Genomic DNA, 20,509 nt, shown 5'->3' with positions numbered 1-20,509 from the left:
TGAGTAACTGACATTTGATTATTAATTTCAATTTGAGTTGCTAAGAAATTCATTTGAACTGCAATGACTTCGGCTCGAGTAGTTCCTTCTGTTGCTTTTCCATCCATTTGCTAACGTCTATATTTGCCAATGTAAATGTCACTTGGTTATGGATGTTTGCCTTCGGAATCCTTTATTAATTGAATGACTAAAAATGCATTTTCCGAGCGGGGGCCTAAATCAAATAACTGTTTGTTTGAGCGCGCACCGCAAAAACCAATTTGATTGGAATTAAAATACGAAATAGAATAAACAAAAGTTGGCGGAGGACGAGCCAAGAAATGTTGGCCAAGCCTTGCGAGCCCAGTTTTAGTGCAGAAGTGCAGACCGGTATCTGCAGGCTCAGATATACTCGTAGAAACAAATCCCAATCCCGTCTGGGCAGATGCTGATGCCAAAGCTGATCCTGAGCTTGTGTTGTAACAAGTTAATTGAATTTGCACTCAGCCAAGCGTCATGCATTGGGGCATCATGAGCTTACGAGTGCACTGAGCGAAATCTGATGACTTAAGCTCGATAAATCAAAATTCTCATCTTTATTACTACCAGAAAAAAAGTACGAGGTCTGTTTAAAAAGGATTATAAAAAAATGTAGAAATTTTTTGAGTTTCTCTTCATGTCCAAGTATTAACTATTAGGAAGGAAATTTAAAAACGTAATATTAATTATTAATTATTGATTAATGGTGAACTGCACTAATAAAAGAACACAACCCAAAATAAGTGTACTCCTTTTTAAACCATATAAATGTATTTGCGATTGCAAAATGACTAATTTATTTAGTAACATTTGACTTTCAAAAGGTTTAAATAGTTATAAATATGTTTATAAAAAATTTTTAACTTTCCCCCTTTTTTTTAATTTTAAAGCCACTTTTATTTCTCCCCGTGAAAAATGCGCTTGGAAAGTGGAGCTGCAGCTACCGATACAAGTTGCTTATTTTATGGCCAACTCTAATGGAGGACTCGATTCTGATTCCGGCTTCTACTTCGCTTGGCATTTAGCTTGCTGTACCCTTCGGCCCCTCCGGTGTTTGCTCCTCGGTCCGCCTCGATTTTTCCAATTTTGTGATTTGCACAGATTCCAGTTTGACGTCCTTGCCTCATGGTCTATCGTGTATCCTTCGCATCCGCAGGGTCCTTGCAGCTGGGTTAGTTTGTTGCCAGTGTTTTGCCGTCTGTGCTTATCCAGCAACATTGTCGAAGGTGAAGCCCGGGCTTCCAAGTGCATTAAGCGCATGTGAACCGGTGCCAAACAATGACGCCTCCGAAGCCACTCCTCGTACTCCTTGCAATCCTTGCACTCCTGCACTCCTGCCTCCTCTCCATTGATCCTGGTAGACAAATGACTCACCTAAAGGATTCAGAAGGTGAGAAGATGGGGGGCCGGCGAAAGTAGCGAGAGTGTGCTTTTAGCAGATTAGTTTTCATCATCTTAACATTCCTAATTAATGAGGCCTTTGTTGCTCGAGCTCGCCTTCTTTCTAGGTGTTAAATCAAAGACCTTATATCCCGGCGTGCATGTCTAATGAGAAATGGGTAAAACAGGCGAACTTTATCCCGTCGCCTGCACAAAAAGTCCTTCTCATTTTCTCCATCCTGTAATGAGCCAAAGGATTGTCGCCATTCTCTTTACAACAATGCACATTTCGCGCTAGTTCATTAACTGTTTAACAACGGTGTAGTGTTCATTAAATGTTGCCAAAGTTGCATTCTTTTCAAATATTTGTTTAAAGCTAACAGGTAAATGTAACCTATCATGTTGATTTCCTTGCCATTATGACACCGGCGGAAATCAAATCACATTTCGCAAATGACATTTTGGCCAAAATCCTGATACGTTGTAGTGTCAAAGTTCCATGCCTTTTTGAAATATTTGTTTAAAGCTAACAGGTAAATCTAAACTATCGCATTAATTTCCTCTTTATTATGACACTGGCGGAAGTCAAATCACATTTCACAAATGACATTTTAGCCAAAACCAGCTAAAATTCTGATGTCACAATTATTTTTGTTTGCAATTTTAATGCCATTTTTTGAACTCGACGCGCACTCATTAACACGCATCCATGGCACTTAATTAGGCCTCGCAAATGTTTGCCAGTAATGCAAATGGACATTAACACTCCACTTGATGAATGGCATTTCCCCGTTTATGTTTGAAATTCGAGTGCTAATAGTCATAATAATGCCGCATAATGAAAATCAAAGCCAACAATGAAAGCCGACTTTTTGTTTAAAGTCAACTGAAACCGAAACAGTGCGAAAATTCAAAAATCCAAAAGTTTGTAAAACTAATTTCCTCCAAATGATGGCTGAAAATGGGGGAGTGGGAAATTGGGGGATTGGCGGTCGTCTGAAGGGAAACGTCAAAATGTTTTTGACAAGTCCAATTTTGAAATTTTCAAATTTCGCCGTAATTAACTTTCTGGCAAAGGCAATTAGCGACCGCACACAAACTCATTTATATTTTGTTGGCGGATAACAAATATACATAGAAATATGGAATTAGCAATACATACATATATTGAAAGTTTTGTTGTCGCCATCCAATGTGGTTCACCCCATTTGGCACTCTGCTCACGAAGTTTCACAATATCGTAAATAATGGAGTCAATTGCATTTTGCATAATAATTACAGTGTAAATATTTTAACACAGGAGCGGTTTCAGAAATTATTTGAAGGTGTTTTAATATTAATGATCTGTTTAACAGACCAGATTCTTACGATGTATACTAATGTATTTTTTTACAAACATATGGTTAATATTTGGAAATTATCGAATACCTTTTGCAATGGGATTTTACCTAAATGAAAATAATAATCACTTGTACTTAAGGTCTTAAAAATGACTTGTTTGGCCTTACAAATATTTTCCTAATCAATTTGTATATAAAAATACTGCTTCAAGCTTGTAAAATAATTTTAACAATTTTAACTTTTTTTTACATAGAATTGGCATGATTTTAAAGAGTTTTCTGTTAATATCGCTTGGCTTAATACTTTTTCTGGTAACAGGCCCCATTATAGAACATTCCAGTTCCGCTCCTGGTTATGGAATTAAAGTGCAGGGATCGAAATGAGCCTGGTGCCAGTCGTCCCGTCGAGCTGAGTGGCTAAGTGGAGTGGGCCGTGTAAGTGGGTAACTGGGGAGCGTGTTAGCTGCGAGCGAGTGAGTGATGAAGCGCGTCACGTCGACGGCAGAAACAGCAGAAAGCAGCAGAAACAGCAGGATGGTTGGCAAATGGAGCTTCGTCGAGATGCCAATGAGTACGGCAGCCGCGGTTGGCTGACATTACACTTGTCAACGGGTATAATTGCGTTGACTCTACTCCTGCTTCTCCAGCTCCCACTCACCATCAGAGTTGGCAGCAATAAATTAAGATTAGAGTAGGAGAAGTAGCTGAAAGAATGTGTATAGTTTTCTACAATTTATATTCATTAAAACAATCCATTTTAAAGGGTTAATTGTGACCAAAACATTGGCAGCCACAGAAGCATTAAAAATTTCACAATTTTTAAGGTGTTCCGATGAACAGTATTTATAAAGTTTTATGGAAAATGTAATGTCCATTTGTTTTCAATTTTTCTTTTTGTTAGGATGATGGCAAAGTATACAATTTTCTTCATTTACCCTAATAAATAGCCAGTAGAGAGTTGGCTAACAACAGTGTCACCACTGCCCTCCAATGATGAGATAGACTGCTCCATGACAATGTCTATGACTCTGGCAAATGCCGCTGACTTGGAGCACAATACACACAATAATTGCCAAGTGACGGCAGCTTGGGGGCGCATCAATAACGAGTCCTTGTCACCCGGTGGCACCACCCAGGCCCCACCACCACCACCACATCAATCCAGCGGTGGTGCACCTCGGATCCAGGAAAACGAAACGCCGCTGGGAGCGAAATCACACCCATTTGTCAGTTGGAACAACTCGGGCGGCGAACGTCCACGGCGGCGGCTAATTGCAGTTCATGCGAAAAACATCATTAATCTACTCATTGACAGTTTGTTATTTGTTAAACAAAGCTAATGACTTAATGGCATAAATGGTGTGGCAACTGCACCACGGCCGAAAGGATATCGAAAGTCGAGGCGGGACGGAGAGCGAGAATAAATGACACGACAGCTCTGGGCAGCCGTTCTTCGTGTCCCGTATTTATGTAGATAAACAATAAGCTGACAAGCTGGGGCAATATTAATTGTCCTGGACAGCTTGGGTGGTGGGGAGACTGCCGAAGGGGCGTGGCCTATGGATGATCACGATATGCCCAAGGGACGAAGCAACTAGTTAAGCATACTAAAATAGTTCTTATTCCTATGGGGAAAGCGGTTCGCGGAAAGGAGGAACTAAATATAAATGTAAGGAAAACTAACTTCTAGTAGTTATATGGCAGTTGGGTTTTACCATAGATGCCAGATTAGTCTTGCTAATAAACCACTGCAAAATAGAAACCATGACTTCTTAATCTTATAAACGATTTTATTTTAAGTGCTCCCTACTAAGAAATGGCATAATAAATTCAAACAAACTTTCGAAGTGCATTGTTTTTAAAATGTAAAAAATATAGAAATATTTACATTTACATATTCACTGAACATAGCTCTACTGAAACGAATTTTCGTACTTCAAGTCCATTTCGCTAAAGGACGGCCTTGCTCTTCCGTTTCGATAGACACGACGTGGCCTAAGATCTATTTCGCGATCTCCTCTCGAGTTTTCATCTCTCTGGACCATCGGTCCTGGGACAAAGGATCTCAAAAGGGTCCTTTTGCAGCTGTTTGCCACTCGACGGGCATCCTCCTCATTCCGCATGTGTATGACCACCGTTTCAGGAAGCTTCACCACCGTTCGGCGAACAGGATGTTGCAGCAGAGGAACAGAGGCGGCGATGGGGATCGTGCGAGAAGGACACTGGGTGGCCAGGTTGCACTGATTGACCTTCAAGGATTGTGAATGCGTCTTGTATTTGCAGCAGTTTTTGTGGAACACCTTCGATGTGGGATCCTTTGGGTGGCGGTGGGCGTGTCTTTGAGTTTGAACATGATGCTTTTTTCGACAGTTGGTCTTTTTGCACTTCGAGTGATGGTTAGTAGTAACCACTTTCACCTTTTTCCTTTTCCTACACTTCTGACACTTTCGATCCATTTACTTGATATGGTAACAACGAATTTTGAATAGCCCAAAACGGAAAGGTCTGGCAATTTTGCTTAGCCCAAAATAGTGATATGTGTCACTTTCTCAATGAGTTAGTTTTTCAAGGCCAACAAGATGCAAATTTAAAATTGATCGTTTTCCATTTTCCAAATGTTGAATTATAGGCAACCTAGTAGCCTTTTTCCAACAATGTCAGAAGTTTGTAAAGTTTCTCTTTACCAAATCTCATTCGTGTTTAGTTCACCGTAAGATCCAGATCTCTTCTAAAAAATAAATTCAAAAAATTGTAAATTAGTAAGAAATTTTCAGTGTCGAACTTTTTCTGTTCTTTCGGAATCTATCGAATTTTTCACAATTTAAAAATGAATTTTTGCTCAGTGCCCTACGAGGCTGATTACAGCATGTATGCCGATTCGAAGGTATAGATCGGTTTTTATTAAAAGTACTTTTGGGGTATAGTGTAATTCTTTAGATGAAGAACGTGCCTCAGTATCCCATGGGAATGAATCCCGGCCAGGGACAATCCATGTCAATGCAGCCGCTGAATCCGCCGCAGATGAATCTTCAGATGCAGATGCCCATGTCGAGTGCTCCGCAGATGTCCTCGTATCCCATGCAGGGCATGCCGCTCAACATGATGTCCGCTGGCAATCAGATGACCCCCATGTCCACGACGACATCGCAGCTGCCCATTGGAGCGGTGACGCCACTGAGCAGCATGACCATGATGCCCATGATGGGCAATCCCATGGGGGCCATCGATGCCCCTGGGATGAATGCAGTAATTCCCGATCTGCAGCCCATGTCTGCGATGGGTCAAATGCCGCCGATGCAGCAGTACAATAATTCTGGATCCACCACCCAAATGCATCAAGGTCGTTTGACGGGCGGCGGAAATGGTGGGATGACCTGTCCCTCATCGCCCTCGCATCCTGGCAACTGGAACTCCGGTTCCAACAACAACCAGTTAATGAGCAATGGAAACATGTGGCAGTACAGCCAGCCCATGCAGAGCCACCAGCCGCAGTACCACCAACAGCAGCAGCAGCAGCACCACTTCCAGCATCAGAACCACCAGCAGCAAGGGAACCGCATGAAGTCCTCATACGACATGCCATCTTCTACGATGTACCGGGATGTTCGGAACGGACTGAAGTAAGTAGATCTCGCCGAAGGGTTCAGCCTCCTAATTCTATCCATAGTAATCCTTTTTAATCCGCTATTCACACAGCACGCCGTCGGGAAACGAATATTCGAAGTGCGGCAAGAGCAATCAGTCATTCAATTGTGGTGAGTAAGCAAAGGGAATTTATAATTATCCCGAACTACCTATGAGAAAATTTAAAGTAACAGATTTTACCAACAATTTATGTCCGTTTAAGACGGCGTCGCTATGAATTTACGTAATTTAATAAATTCAATTTTACTATTAATTTGATAGAAAATCATTATATCGTTAAATGAAACCGTGAACGTCTATATATATATATATTTGTATTATGTTCTAGAATGCTTTAATAATCATTTTAACAATTATTATTATTTTCTTTCCAGGAAAATCCGTTAGCAAGGCCCCCCATTGGCGTTAAGGATCCACATTGAGCCCATCATCAGTTGTTTTTTGTACTTTTGCGTGATTGGTGTCTCTTCAGTTACAATCGCCATTCGTTCTAAGACTTCCCCTTCGCAAGCAAAACCTACACAAGACACAAAAATACACAAGAACACTTACATGGTTACAGATAATTTGGTGTGGAATAAATGGCTTATATGTTTTTAGCCAAAAAGAAATTATTCAGTCCTTGTTTTTCATTTGGCGACTTTAAACGGTCTGATTTATGGCCGTCAGCCATCAAAATTGGCAACATGTTCGGGGGGCCCCAAGTGAAGGGAAAAATTGAACGAAGGAAAAGCGGCAATGGCGATGAAAAATTTATGCTGACCGCATGATGAACGCATAAAAAATGTTGCCAACTTATGGCCAAAATGCAATCCACAACCCAGTCGCTTGGCGGAGTATAAACAATGGCTTTATCGTACCAAAGGCATCAGTTGGTTGGCTTTCTCCCCGCTTTTCCCCCCTTCGGAAAATCCCTTTCCGTTGGCCCTCGGCAGTCGTTAGATTCTGGCAGCCCGGCCAAGGTGTGAATATTTTATGTGGCACTATTTTGATACCATAAATCTTTTAGTAGTTGATTCAGCAAAGTTTTGCGTGTTACCGCATTTCGTTCTGTGGTTTCGGCCCAGTTCGTTTCGCTGCGTTTCTTTCAGTTTCTGCATTTTGAATTTTGCAGTGCTGGAATTTTCGTTTGATGGGCCAAAACAGTTTGCTGTTACAATTGTGGCCAAATCGGATTCGGTTTTTGATTAAGTCGGATATTAAATTTTGATAGGAACAGACTTTTGACTTTGATTGAATTTTAAAAATTCAGGAAAACAACTGCTGTGTTGATAAAAAATTATCGATATTTTGGGCACTTGTTACTGCTTAAATATTTTTAAGAAAATCAGTTTTATTATTAATATACTAAATATTACCTTGACATCCGTCTGAATTGTAAACCTTTTAGACTCAATAGTAAATTGAAATGTTAAGCACAATCTTTTAGCTCTCTTTTTATGTCTCCCCCAAAAAAACGAACCACTTTCCAAGAAAGGACTTCAGGGTAATGTCCTCTGGCCATTGGGAACAGAATCCCGATGCGCCCATAAAGTGCACATACCAGAAATTGTTTTTAGCACTGCGGCAACGCAAGCGTTTTACATTTTTCGGAGGGCATCATTAAAATTAAAAGAAAAGCAAAAAAAGGAAGAAAAATGAAGCCACAGAAACAGACAGCTGAATGGACGTTGAATGGACAATTTGAAAAGTTTTGGGCAAGGAAACTGCAGTGCAGGACAATGTGAACGCTGCAACTCTGGATGAGAAGTTTTCCAAAGTGGAGGTGGAGCTAGGGGAGGGTTGTCAAAAGTTTTTCGGGGGAGCCCCACATCGTTCCCCATTCGCTGCAGCTGCCCACTGGATGCAAAATTTTATTCATGACGGAAGCAATACTCAAATTTCGTCTATTAATATCTGGGAAGAGGTTTTTCGGGGTCTCGCTTGAGGATTTCTGGGTCCAGCTGTCAGACCGTAGCCCAGCTCCAACTTCCAGGCTCAGAACGTATCCCAACATCTGTCCAAGTGCCAGTCCAACTGTCTGTTTGTCTAGCTGACACACACACACACACCGTCTCTCTCTCTAAACAAATGCGCATACAGATGTGGTCAGCATGCGCTGGTGGTGCCATGCACTGGGAGAAATTAAAGCTTAATGTGGTTAATAAATTTTCAATATGTATTTAGCCTGATAATTGCAACTCTTACATTTAATGATCTAACATAAATAATAATTCCTTTACAATTTAATATGATGCAACACCATTTTAATACTAGGATATAAAGAACACATACAGGCTATTTATTAATAAAAACAACATAATCTTATTTAAAATAAGAAACAATAACCCACTTTTCTCCAAGTGTAAGGCCATGTTAGTGTCGGTGCAGTTAGCCCGGCTGCACATTGCCAACATAACCTCAAATTGCATTCCTAATTCCTTTTATACTCCATCTCATCCCAGTTCCCTCGGGGGAGCACTTTCTGCAAAATGTGCAATTTCCGCTTGAAAGGCTGGCTGGCATACAATCCATCCCCGAATTCCTGGAAATATTTTGCAAAACAGAAATTTATTATAGCCATTTTATTATTTTGCGGGCCAACTTCATGTTGGCCCCAACATACGTCATATTATTGTCCAAAGTGGAATGGAACGGAAGACAGTCAGTCAGTCAGTCAGTCAGTCAGTCAGGTGAGGTGGCAGAAACACTTTCTATCTGCAGATATTTGCCGGTAAAATATTCTGGCCACTTACATTGCGCAAATGTTTTGTTTTAGATTGTTGAGTGAAGTGAAAGCTGCCAACAAGCTGAATTTTTTTTCCTGAAATTTGAATAATTAAAATAGTTGGCAATTTATCAGTTCATAGTTTTTTATTATTTTGTCAAAAAAGAGTGAAAACACAGTTCTATTTAATTTTCATTTTCAATTTCCTTTTAACTCAGTTAAAGGAGTTTGGTGCTAGAAATTTAAATTAAATACAAGATTCTTAATTGAATTAAAAATCTATTTTAATTGGGAAATCTTGTTTCCTAATGTTACAATTTATTTGAAATCTTAGCTCGAACAAAAATCACTGCTCTTAAAAACAATTTAAAATACTTAAGCTGCTGTTTGTCAATTACCATTTACATTGCCAGCTTGTTGGTTTGATGTCGAGAAATGTTGTGTTTTAACCTCAGCAAAGGCAAACTTGTGGCAACTACAATGAACATGAATTTTAACTTGTCGTTTGTTGCATTTGTCAACTGTTGTTGTTGTTGTTGCTATGGTAGTTGTTTTTGTTGTTGTTTAAGCGTTGTTATACCGATTTCTGGTGGCACTGTTGTTTTTGTGTTGGCGGTTCCTGTGGCTCCTGTCCATGTGCCACTCCTCGCTATTGACAGGGATCCGAGAGCTAAACTCATTCGCACTTGGACGGAAATGCTTGATGTCCACAGTGTCCTTTTAGCCATCTCTTTCGTCCTTGGATCATTCCATCTCATTCGCTCCCAGCTCAAGCTGTCTCTTTCTGTCACTGCAGCTCAGTGAGCAAAAGTTCATGTGCCTTGTTTCAGAATCTGCAGTCTGCATTTCGGATTGTTAGCCCCTTCTTTTCCCGGTTCTATGTGGGCCAACTTTTTGAAATTGTGCCAACTTTTGGCTTGTTTTTGCCTGATAACTTCATCATCGTCGACGTCCTCTCGTCATTCTCATTCAAGTGAAACCGAAAAATGACGCAAAAAACTGCACGGCACAAAGAAAATGAAAACTCGTTGGCCAAATGTTTTGTCATGATTTTTCCCCCTCTCTACACGGCTGTTGCCTCTTCTGTTTGAGGTTCCTCTTATGGACTCGCCTCCTGTCAATGAAAAACCTGCAACTTGACTGGGTATGCACATCACTTGGCCCAGATTATCGAACATTCAAATGGGGGCAAATAAGAGCGTCTAAAAAAAACGGTATGGAAAAAATATAAAATTTAAAAGCCGTTAAAAAAGTTAGCTTATGAAAATCTTGGCAAATATATCAACCTTTCAAAATAATTATATAATAAGGTCAATATTTATTTAAAACTTTTAGTCTTGTTATATTATTTATTATTTTGTTATACCTCTTAATAAATCTTATCTCTGGTCGATGAACAATTTTAAATTTCCACAAGAAGTACAAATTTATGCGTAATAGGAGAGTGCTTTCTTTTCACAAAAGGGAAATTCGAGTTATGAAAGTTGGTCAACAGTGTAGTTTCCACCTGAACTAATGGCTTTTTGTTTTGCACATTTTGTAGCTTTGAGTAATTAAATTTATGGATGCATAAAATGGCAACCTGTTCGATGCGATGTGACCGTTTCGCCCCCGTCTGCTGTTCCAATGTTTGACTTTTTCGGCCATGTCCATAAATGTCCGGCCAAAAGGTCCGGCTGTCCATTTGGGCCACATCGAATGAGCGGCTTACGAGCGAGTATATGCGCCCGATGCTGCTTTGCTGGCTATTAATTTCGAGTGGTTCGGTTCACTTTCGGGCCCATGTGTACACATGTTTGGGCTTGTAAAAATGTCATGTTAATTTGTGGATTGTGCGACCGAAATGGAGCACCGAATGGGGGGCAAAATCGGGTGGGGCATGCAAATAAATGTCTCGCACATGCCAGCCACCCACGCACAAACACACAGACACTCCGCTCCTCACACAGATACTCACCCACACTCGCACACTCGCATAGGAACACTCACACCCACTCACGTACTTCGCTGAGGAGGGAAAGAGACGGGGAGAACGGCTTTGGAGACGGGCTTTTTGCAGATTTATGAGTGAATCTGATAAGTGCTGCCAATAAATTTTCGGACAACAATTTACAATGCTCGGTCCATGTTCGTTTCCTTACGTTTTCCATGAGGGAATCGACTGGGATTGGTACTGAAACAGAAATTGGGCTAGGGATTGGCCTGGGCAACGTATTTCGGGTTATTTTATTGCGATCCACTGGACAAAAGTCGGCTGAAGGAAGATGCGGGAGTGCGAAGTCTCGCCCAACAAGGCAAAATAATTTGGGTCAAACAAAGAACACCCGATGTGAAAATGTTATAGATTTTATTAGTTTAAAAAGTGATTATGAAGGTATTCAACCGAAAAGGAAGTTGTCGCACAAAGAGAGATGGAAAATGTGACCTTTATTTTGTTTTGAAATTATGCCATGATTATAATACCCTTGCCTTGATTTTTCGTATTAAAACAACTCATCAATTCTATTTTGTACCTGCTTCAACTTTACCTTTTTATTATTTTAAGTAAATTGATTTTGAATTAAACAAATAAATAAAAAAGACCATACCACATTTTCACAAAACTCTGATATCAAATGGATAATGCATTTCTTAAATTACAGTTGTGCATTTTCCAAAGATTAAGGTATAAGTAAGCTGTTATTATATTTTCAGCGCTCAACCTTATGTACACAAATCTTTTGTAATCCCGCCAATTATTCTATTTCTTAAGGACTTACCACAAAGTTCCTACAGTTCGCCAAATGAACAAGTGTCCGTACATTGCGCATACGTACGTATACGTAATGTAATCACAAACATGGCAACACACTCACAAAAGCATACACACACACACTCCACACAAACACACAGGCGCACCCAGGAGCATCAACAAAAATCCAACAATGGCAACAAAACCACAGAGAAATCAGTGAATTATACAACATTTAAGCAAACACAGAATGCCAACGCTCGTTCGTTCGAGGATGCATAGAAATCCAGCAGAATTAAGTTAAGGCGCTTCCGACATCCCAACGCTCCTAGGTTTCCGCCCACCCAAGCCCCCTTCCCCCAACTCCCCTTTCCAGTAAAGCACAATGGGGCGATGAAGAGGAGCCCAAGTTGGCCAAAAACTTTACACACTGCCAACTGAACGGGTTGAGTTGAGGGATAGTGGCTGAAAGAAACCATCGCTGCAGAAGTGAAATAAAGTTGAATGTAAGCAAACAAGTTGAACCAACAAACCAAGTCTCTAATTGTATTTGTGTGCGTGAGGGCGTACATATGTGTGTAAGTGTGTGTGTGAGTGTGGGTGCCGGGGGGCGTGGCAGTGTGTTTTATGCGGCAAACCGGAACGCACCACTTTGGTGGGTACAAAATATGAAGAGGCCAAGTCAGCGGGAGAACTGAGGACTAAAGCCGGAGCAAGTCCGAATCCAACAAGACGTGAAATGCAACTTTTTCGGCACAACGCTCTAGCACAAAAGCCTGGCCAGAACCCCCTTTCCTTCTCTTCCCTTTCACCCCTCACAGTCATCCAACCTTCGAGTGAACAAAAAGCCGGGCAAATGTACAAAAGCCAAACAAGAATGGCGAACTAAGGCTACCTTCTTCTTCGCCAGTCCTGCGCTGCGTAGGAATTTCGCATATCCTCGCCATGGAGGACACTCCATCCGTGGCGGAGTTTTGTGGCTCGTTGAGGTGGAGCACTTCGGGATTTCAGTCAAAGCCTTTCCAGCTGCAACTGGATGCTCGTGGCGTTCTTTGAGGCACAAAACAGAAGGAATCCAAATAAGCAGAAAGTATGAGATCTAAAAATGCTCATTTACCTGAAATACCTTCTAAAGGTTTTCAACCAGCAAGAACTCTTCTAAGTTTTTAAATTTTAAGATACAAGATTTTCTTGCATTTCATTACCCTAAATTAAATAATGATCATTGCAAAAAATGAATTAATTTATAAAATTACTTTTAACATAAGAAACCAAAAACGTTTCACAATTCAAGGTTTTCTCAAATATAATTTAATAGCTCTTCTCTCAATATTTTCGTAAATGTATGCTTATAAGTAACCTAGAATAGATTTTTACTTGTAAATGCAGATGCTAACATAGTTTGTCTGCACCTGTTTCCCCACAGAGACGACATACCCTTGAATTTTTGCCAGGACGAAGTACAACAAGCCGGAAATATAGCAACGAAATTGGGACAATCGAAGTGTAACAGACGAATAAAGAGGGAGATGGGACCGAAAAGTAGAGAAAGGAGCAGCGACATGAGTACATTTGTTTATGCGAAGACCGAAGAGATGGAGCAAGGACTCCTCACCCGCAGGACTCCCTCAGCTGGCAAGCGTTGAAATGGAACAAATGAACTAAGTCGAGAATTGCCAAGTGCACACTTGAGTCGCACAGGCAAATAAAACGCCACAAAAGGAGCAGACACAAAAACGAGAGTTCCACCGAAGCAGCCCCCAAACAAATGATTTCACAAGAAAAGTTAAACTTGTAAATTCAAATTTCACATTTGTCTGGAATTCGCAATTACACTTTGGCAACAACAATGAAATATGTCCGTTTGCCATCGCTACACCTGCCCAAAAATCCACTGGATTGGTGTTCTGTTTTTGGGGAAGGAGAGGTTGGAATTTCCCCTTTAATCCAGCACCCCCCACACCCCCTTCATGGCTCATTGTTCGGTTTGGCAAATGGAGCATGATGTGGGTAAAGGGGTGGGGTGAAGAAGGCGGAAGATACGGAGTTCCCCAGCAAACACAGTCGAATTGTTGCCTCCTAAAGCATATTGTAATAATCCAAATGAAATTAAATGTACCGTAAACATTTCGAATTACGAGAGCCACGGCAACTTCAAGCTCCTCACTTTTGGCAACAACAACATTTTGGAACTTTGTGTGTAGATAATACTGGCTAAAGGTTACCTAGTACATGCATGCATACGTAAAAACTTAAATTTTCTTAAATTATTTTCTAGGTATCAAGCTTCGTAATCTTAAAACCAGTTTATTTCGCTTATTGATTGTTTTATTATTTTCTACAAAAAGGCTCATAGCTCATTACATTTTCTTCAGACAAAGCAATAACTAAAATAGATATTGAGTTAGCATACCCTGTAAAAATAGCAACAATAGCCTTAGGAACAGCAGGTGCAAGCGATGCCCCAAGAGGCGAGACAATAAAAATGTTGGTAATTGCAGATGCGAGTCATGAACAGAATTTGGATTCGGAATAGAATGCAGAATGGGGCGAAAGGGGATATAACCAACCTACTTAGATGGTTAAATTTGAACGCAAATGGCAACATTTTTATCATAGCTTTGTTGAAATTAATTGAAAAGTGGTCGCTGAGTTTAAATAATTGCTTAACGCGAAATAATTTAATTATAGTTACATATTAATAAATTCCTTTACACATTCCTTGCAAATTAGTCTGATTGATAACCCATCATCAATTCAGTCATAAACGAAGCAAATTACCACCCACTGCCACGTAAATCACCATAACCATATTTCAATCGGACCATATTGATCTGGATCCCCCAGCGTCTTGGCCAACTATTCAATTGGCTCGACTGATGGCAAAGCACCATTAAATTAGCGAGATCAGGAAAAAAACGATCGACTTAAGTAAAAGCCGGCCGACGAAATTGCACAGTTTACAAGTTTACGAACCACTAAAGAGAGCCAAGAGGATCGCGGTCGAAAGCCTTTTTGGCGAATTTATTTCTAAAACAACTCTATCGCGATCACCTGGCGTCGCAGAGCGGCCCATAAAGCCAACGATTTATTGCCCAAGTCGGCAACAATTTGACAAGCAAATTGCTATAATTTCTGGACATTGCAATGAGGTGGATTGGGGAATTCCCCGCCGCTGAAGAAGTCTGTTTGTGGACATGGGACCACGACACGAGCAGCGCTTTTTTCGCGCTTTTATCTGAGCAAAATTTATGTTGGCGATAAAGCCACAACGACTACTGGACTGGAACTTTGGAGCTCTGAAGCTCTGGAGAAAACGAAGCTGAAGCCAGGAATTACGTGGCCCAAGGCTGGCATCTAATTGCTGGCCATTCTGGTGGATCGGCGTCGTCCGTTAAATTGCCATAATTTCGCTGGCTTTACGAGCTGCCAGGAAATCTTTAGCCGCCTTCCTTCCCACTTTTTGACCGACCGACCACACATATCAGAATAGTCGAACGCCAAGTTCGCACAAAAGTTTTGGCGATCATTTGGGCTATTAAATCGCAATTAAATGCGTCACGTGTGGTCCACAGAGGTCATAAATCCAAACAAAAAGAATACAAAAATGGCAATCATCATTAAAAATGCAAAAGTAGCATTAAAATGGACAAAATGGAAAGGGGAGCCCTGAAATATAAATGATTTCCTTGGGCATCATCAAAAGCAGCGATAAGGAAATGTTCTCCTTTCCCCCAACTTCTCCATTTCTGCATTTTCGAGTCGTAAAATCGCTGGCGAAAACTCTGCCGACAGTGTCATAAAAATTAAAAGAAAATCACAATTTTGGTTTTGCTTTGTCGCTTTTGTTTCGGCGGTTTTAAAACGAATGTATATTTTTTTAATGCCCAACAAAATAAGCTTTTTCGAGAAGTTACCAAGGCCATCTCGCATTTTATGCAGAGTTTCGGACTAATTGTTGCTCTGTGCGTGCATCTGGGAATTTCAGGAGTTGGGGACTTTGATGGCACTTAGAAAGCCGTTAATCCTAATTTTATGCACCTAGTCTGCTGGCCAGGCCAAGCCAATTTAATGGCTCACTTCCCATGGCTCATAATAATGTTGATTCCTTGCTGATTCATAAATTTACGTTAGGCTAAAAAAAAATGGAAAGTAAAAGTGTGGGAAGCGGAAGCTGTGGACTATATCGAAGTCACTTTAGTGGTCCCAAGCCATTCCCAAAATTAGTGGTGTGAAATCACCTATGTAAATGGTCATGAATTCTTAATAAGAATAAAAAACATGTATTTTCTTGTGTTTGTTTTCATCGTTGAGTAGGTGATTATTTAAGTCTAAAATGTAATAAAATCTACAAAAATTAAAGCTTTATTTTTTGTTCAGTAATCTTTCAGTAATATTTTATTTGTTTAAAAATAATTAATAATTTTTTTTTTTTTTTTTTTGCCAATAAGCACTAATTACCAAACAATTATCATTGTGCAACACTAATATGCTGAAAACATAGTCCAGCGATATAATTATCGATAGCTAACTCGCACTTTATTTAACATCTTATCAACACTAAGTCCGCCTCTGGAAGCTTTTGGGAAATAAAGAACTTTAATTATTTTAATCATGTCACAACCATCTGCACTTAACGAAAACCACGCTCTTTACATTGTTTCGGTAAGTTCCATTAAATTCATGAACAAATATGGCACCCAATCTGTTTTACAACCTCCTAGTTGACCATCAACGATTGTTTGGGTTGTGGTAAGGTTCATCTGAATCTCAGCAATGTCAATCCTGCAAACCGAGACAGTGTTTACATGATCGTCTACGATGTGTTGGAGGATGTGTCAAAGGATCTACCGGCAGTAACTCCCGTGGGGCAGGCCATACTACTTCTTTGCACTCTAACTTATCCTGATGGTAAAAGTCTGGCAAAGATTCCCCATCTTCAAATCGGAAAAGGAAGCGTTTCCATGAGTTTCGAGATGCATTCATTGGAGATAGTTGAGGAGGAGGATGACGTGGAAAGCGACCTCGACGAGACGCCCTGCACTTCCAAACAGGCTTACGAACGAATTAAGTGGCGAAGGGTTCGCAAAAACCGGAAATCCCCCCGTTAAAAAGCTCAAACCCAAAGTAATCAAGGTTATCGTGGAGCGCCGTTTTGATGCATTGGACTCCTTGGACTCCGTTTCCTATAAAATAAACGGGGGCAAAATTGAAACTCTTAGCATCTCGGACTTCCACACAATGTTCTTTTTGCGGCCACAACACTCGCAGAATTATCTAAAAGATCTACACCAGAAATGCGCTGGAAATTGGCTTAAGCTTATTCAAAGCGATGAGGAAGGAGACCCCTTTAGTAACTTCAAGTAGGTTTAACTTTTTTACTTTCCATATTGAGTCATTCAAGATCAAGATAATTATAAAACTCAGAAAAACAAGTTTGCGGAAAAGTTTTAGCTCTAGCTACCGTCTTTCTTTCTTATTATATTATATTAAAGTTTAAACATTTGTTATAATAAGACTACAGAAGATATACTGAAACTTTCCCTTAAAGGAGTCTGCAGTTAAAGTGCTTTAAAAGTTAGAAAAACAAAAAGTACAGGCTACATAAGGAAGATATAATCTTTTCTTCCAGGGAATCCAACAGCCCCTTTGAAACCTTTGTAAAGCTTTTTGATCGCCAGGCGATGCAACCACAGGACGCTTTATGTAAATTGGCCAAAACTTGCCTGGAGGTCAAGGAGGCAGTGCGTCTTGAAGAGCGTAAGTTTGTACTGGAGGTCTTTAACCAAGTGCGTCGCATTTTCGAGTACATCACAGCAAACGAGTACACCGTTTGGTTTGTGGTTCCGAGCCAAAACGATAGTCAAACACTGCGTCCCATGGTAAGCATGCATTTTAAAGCCAAAAGAAAAATGGTGAATTACTTTAATCTTAATTTAGACGCTCGATGACTTCGATTTGACCAAGGTGCGTACCTCCATTCGTGCAGCTGGCGATAAGGGCAATGTTTTCTGGGATTATACCAATCACAATATCAAAGATTTATTATTGATGGCCTTTCAATTGGCTTTGGCCAGCAATGTCAATCAGTCGGTTTTGGTTATGAGTCATTTGAAAACGGTGTGTATAAATTAGAAGCAGATTGTCCAGTTATGTTTTCAAATTTATATTTAAATAGTTAGCGGAGTTCTTAACTATGCAATATGTTACGGCCAGCTTTATGAACGATGCCTATGTGAAAAATCCCTCGGATTCTGTAAGATCCCATTTATACATCCTTTGCACCAAGAACTTTATGTACTCTTTTGTAATTTCAGAAATGGATCTGTCACTGCTATTTGCAGCGCATCGTTGACATGGCTTTGTTCCCGGGCACAATTGTCATCGTTGAATATCCTAGTGCTTTGACTCTATTGAAAGAAGGTCGCCAGTTAATTAAGTGCTTCCAAAAAATTGGACCATCGGGGAAAATGCAATGGGAAGTTTTCGAGGATGTTGTCAAAAACAATGAGGGATACCTGGATTTTCTCAAGGAGGTCGTCAACGTAAACCAAGTTGACTAAGTATAATCAAAACTAATTTACTAGGTGAGTCATATTACTCCACAAACTTGCCAAATATATACTTACTAAGTCGCGTGTAATTTCAGCTTCGGCTCAAACGAAATTCATTTATCTGCCGTCTGCGGCTTTCACACGCAAATATTTCCATGTTCATTTTCTAATTACGCCACAGCTCACGGGCCAACTGAACTCGGGTTGAAAACTCATTCTTCAGCTCTATTTCAATTAGGGTTTTGCCGGCTGTCACTTCGAGTGCCTCTGGTGAAGCCGTCGAGGGTCCTTGCAAAACCAACTGCACCGATGCCAACACAAAAACAGCAACTACAATGGCCTGTCAGACAAGAGGCACGCGTCATTTGCCGGCAAAATGCATTTCGCGCTTACCCAGAAACAATTTTTAGCTAAAATCACCCAGTGACCCAGATGGAAGGATAAGAGCCCGGAGATGCATCCTGATGGAATGCTGACTGACTGACTGGCTGACGGACTTGAATGATTGGCGGTTGTTGGGGCAATTTTTTGGGAGGTGACGCCAGGAAATTATCCTTTTGAAGACAGGGATATATTTCTACTTTTTTTGTTTTGCATGAGCTAAGGTTTTTTTACTACGGTTTTTAAATTTGTAACCTTGTGCTATTCGTAATTATATACATTCTATACTTTACTAAAACCATATTTAACTAAGAAAAGTTGAATGTAACTATATTTTAACTTGAAATCAAACCTCTAATTTAATTGATGAATGGTTTATTTTGTTTAATTTTAAAATTTATTTCATAAAGATGAACAATAAAGATACTGCACACTCCATCATGGCTGTTGATAGAGAAATTAGTTACGCTTCAGCTGGGGGCGATTTTTGAAATATGCAAATGCAATTTTAAATTTATTAGTGAAATTGTGGCCGCAGGGTCAGAGTGTCGAGGCAGCTGTTCGTCTACGCAGGTCATAAATAAGCAACGAAAAATGCATTAGACAGGTTTTCTGGCTGTGATGCGGTGCGTGCCACATTTCGCACCTCGTCCATGAGCTCGAAAAGATCGCATGTCGGCACTCAGCCAAATGACAGGCGATGTGTAGAGGAATCCCCTTTTGATAAGCGTCCCCTCGATCCGCAAAACACACACACACACTCTGCATTAATTGCGCAAAGAAACAAATGCTGTATTTTCCAGTGTGAATTTTCTTGCGTTTCACAATTTTGTGGCTGCTGGTTCGGGTTGGGTTTTAGTTTTGGGTTTTTCTGCTCCGGCAATCGGAAAGTGCACACGAAATTGCTAAGAGGAGGTCTTCTTGTTCATGAACAGCAAATTAGTTTCTGCTGAATATTATTTGATGGCTTTTAAGGGCTGGCAGCTGGGAATGTGCATATTAGAAGAACTTGAATGCAAATTTGATGGCAATGAATGCCATTAACAATGAGTTTCTTCGCTTTGGCTGTAATTCAGTCTGCTTTTTAAAGGGTTTCCCTAAGTGAATTACAATTATGTAAGAGGCTTAAAATGAAAATGGTAGAAATGACAATGCATAAAATGAAGTACAACATTTTTAATCCCAACTTTTAATGAAATAAAACTTGTTTCATTGCGTTTTATTTACCAGTTTTACAAGTTGATTAAAACATTTACAAGAACTTTTGTTATACAAAAATTATTTAAAAGATCTTGCTGAGCCTTTTAAATTGTTGAATTCCACAACTCCTAATTTGTAATCAAAACCATAAAAAGGGCTAGCCATGTTTTTTAGTAATTATAAATTAATAAGTGTTTTGACCCTCGCCGTATATTTTTTACGCCTTGGGTTTCTTCTCCTTTTATTTTTTTGTGAAAATCTGTAATTATACGGGACTTGGGTCTTGAAAGCTGCCACATGGCGGAAGCTGCTCCTTTTTGCCTCGCTTTTCCTCGTTATTCCTTCGCAGCGTTTGGACGACTTTTAACCCAACCCTTAACCTCCACTCACTGACCGCTGGCAGCTGCTAAAAGCGCCAACGAGTATTAAAAACTCGTTTCGACTAAATATTTAAACAGTTTATTATGCTGGAACCCCGATGCCGTAACATGCCACACATGTGGGCGTGGCACTTCCACCCACAAAACCTCTAGCAACCCCCCATTTTCCGCCC

At 40.2% G+C, this 20,509-nt stretch overlaps 3 protein-coding genes across 4 annotated transcripts; 2 read left to right on the top strand and 1 right to left on the bottom strand.

Moving 5' to 3' along the window:
• Nucleotides 1-4,578: 4,578 nt before the first annotated feature.
• Nucleotides 4,579-5,318, bottom strand: LOC108096961. Its single transcript, XM_017198932.2, has one exon. It carries the CDS (start codon nt 5,192-5,194, stop codon nt 4,652-4,654), a length of 543 nt encoding a protein of 180 aa, XP_017054421.1. The 5' UTR covers nt 5,195-5,318; the 3' UTR covers nt 4,579-4,651.
• Nucleotides 5,319-5,437: 119 nt separating this feature from the next.
• LOC108096960 (transcription activator MSS11) lies at nt 5,438-6,997 on the top strand. 2 transcript variants are annotated; one of them, XR_001771744.2, is made up of 4 exons: nt 5,438-5,622; nt 5,676-6,358; nt 6,406-6,493; nt 6,758-6,773. XR_001771744.2 is itself a non-coding variant. In XM_017198931.1 (4 exons), the coding sequence occupies exons 1-4, from the start codon at nt 5,566-5,568 to the stop codon at nt 6,790-6,792; spliced, it is 834 nt and encodes a 277-aa protein (XP_017054420.1). In that variant the 5' UTR covers nt 5,439-5,565; the 3' UTR covers nt 6,793-6,997. The 2 variants fall into 2 exon arrangements, 1 of the variants encoding a protein (XP_017054420.1); XM_017198931.1 differs by having other exon boundaries at nt 5,439-5,622; nt 6,435-6,493; nt 6,758-6,997.
• Nucleotides 6,998-16,393: 9,396 nt separating this feature from the next.
• Nucleotides 16,394-19,195, top strand: LOC108096566 (protein ORD). Its single transcript, XM_017198260.2, is given in 8 exon segments — nt 16,394-16,486; nt 16,546-16,923; nt 16,925-17,184; nt 17,454-17,703; nt 17,762-17,941; nt 18,000-18,077; nt 18,139-18,408; nt 18,471-19,195. Coding segments are annotated over 7 exon segments (1,443 nt in total). The 5' UTR covers nt 16,394-16,435; the 3' UTR covers nt 18,385-18,408; nt 18,471-19,195.
• Nucleotides 19,196-20,509: the final 1,314 nt, after the last annotated feature.

The sequence above is a fragment of the Drosophila ficusphila genome, unplaced genomic scaffold (assembly GCF_018152265.1).
Source record: "Drosophila ficusphila isolate 14025-0441.05 unplaced genomic scaffold, ASM1815226v1 contig_414, whole genome shotgun sequence".
Classification (NCBI taxonomy): domain Eukaryota; kingdom Metazoa; phylum Arthropoda; class Insecta; order Diptera; family Drosophilidae; genus Drosophila; species Drosophila ficusphila.
Note: the sequence above shows the minus strand (reverse complement) of the source record. Positions and strands in the feature narration are given on the sequence as shown.

Bases quoted from the DNA above. Each gene is read 5' to 3' on its own strand.
- LOC108096960 (XM_017198931.1), top strand. From the start codon at position 5,566: ATGAATTTTTGCTCAGTGCCCTACGAGGCTGATTACAGCATGTATGCC. The intron at 5,623-5,675 runs GTATAGATCGGT...GTAATTCTTTAG, and splicing joins GCATGTATGCCGATTCGAAG to ATGAAGAACGTGCCTCAGTA. The intron at 6,494-6,757 runs GTGAGTAAGCAA...TTTTCTTTCCAG, and splicing joins CAATCAGTCATTCAATTGTG to GAAAATCCGTTAGCAAGGCC.
- LOC108096961 (XM_017198932.2), bottom strand. From the start codon at position 5,194: ATGGATCGAAAGTGTCAGAAGTGTAGGAAAAGGAAAAAGGTGAAAGTG.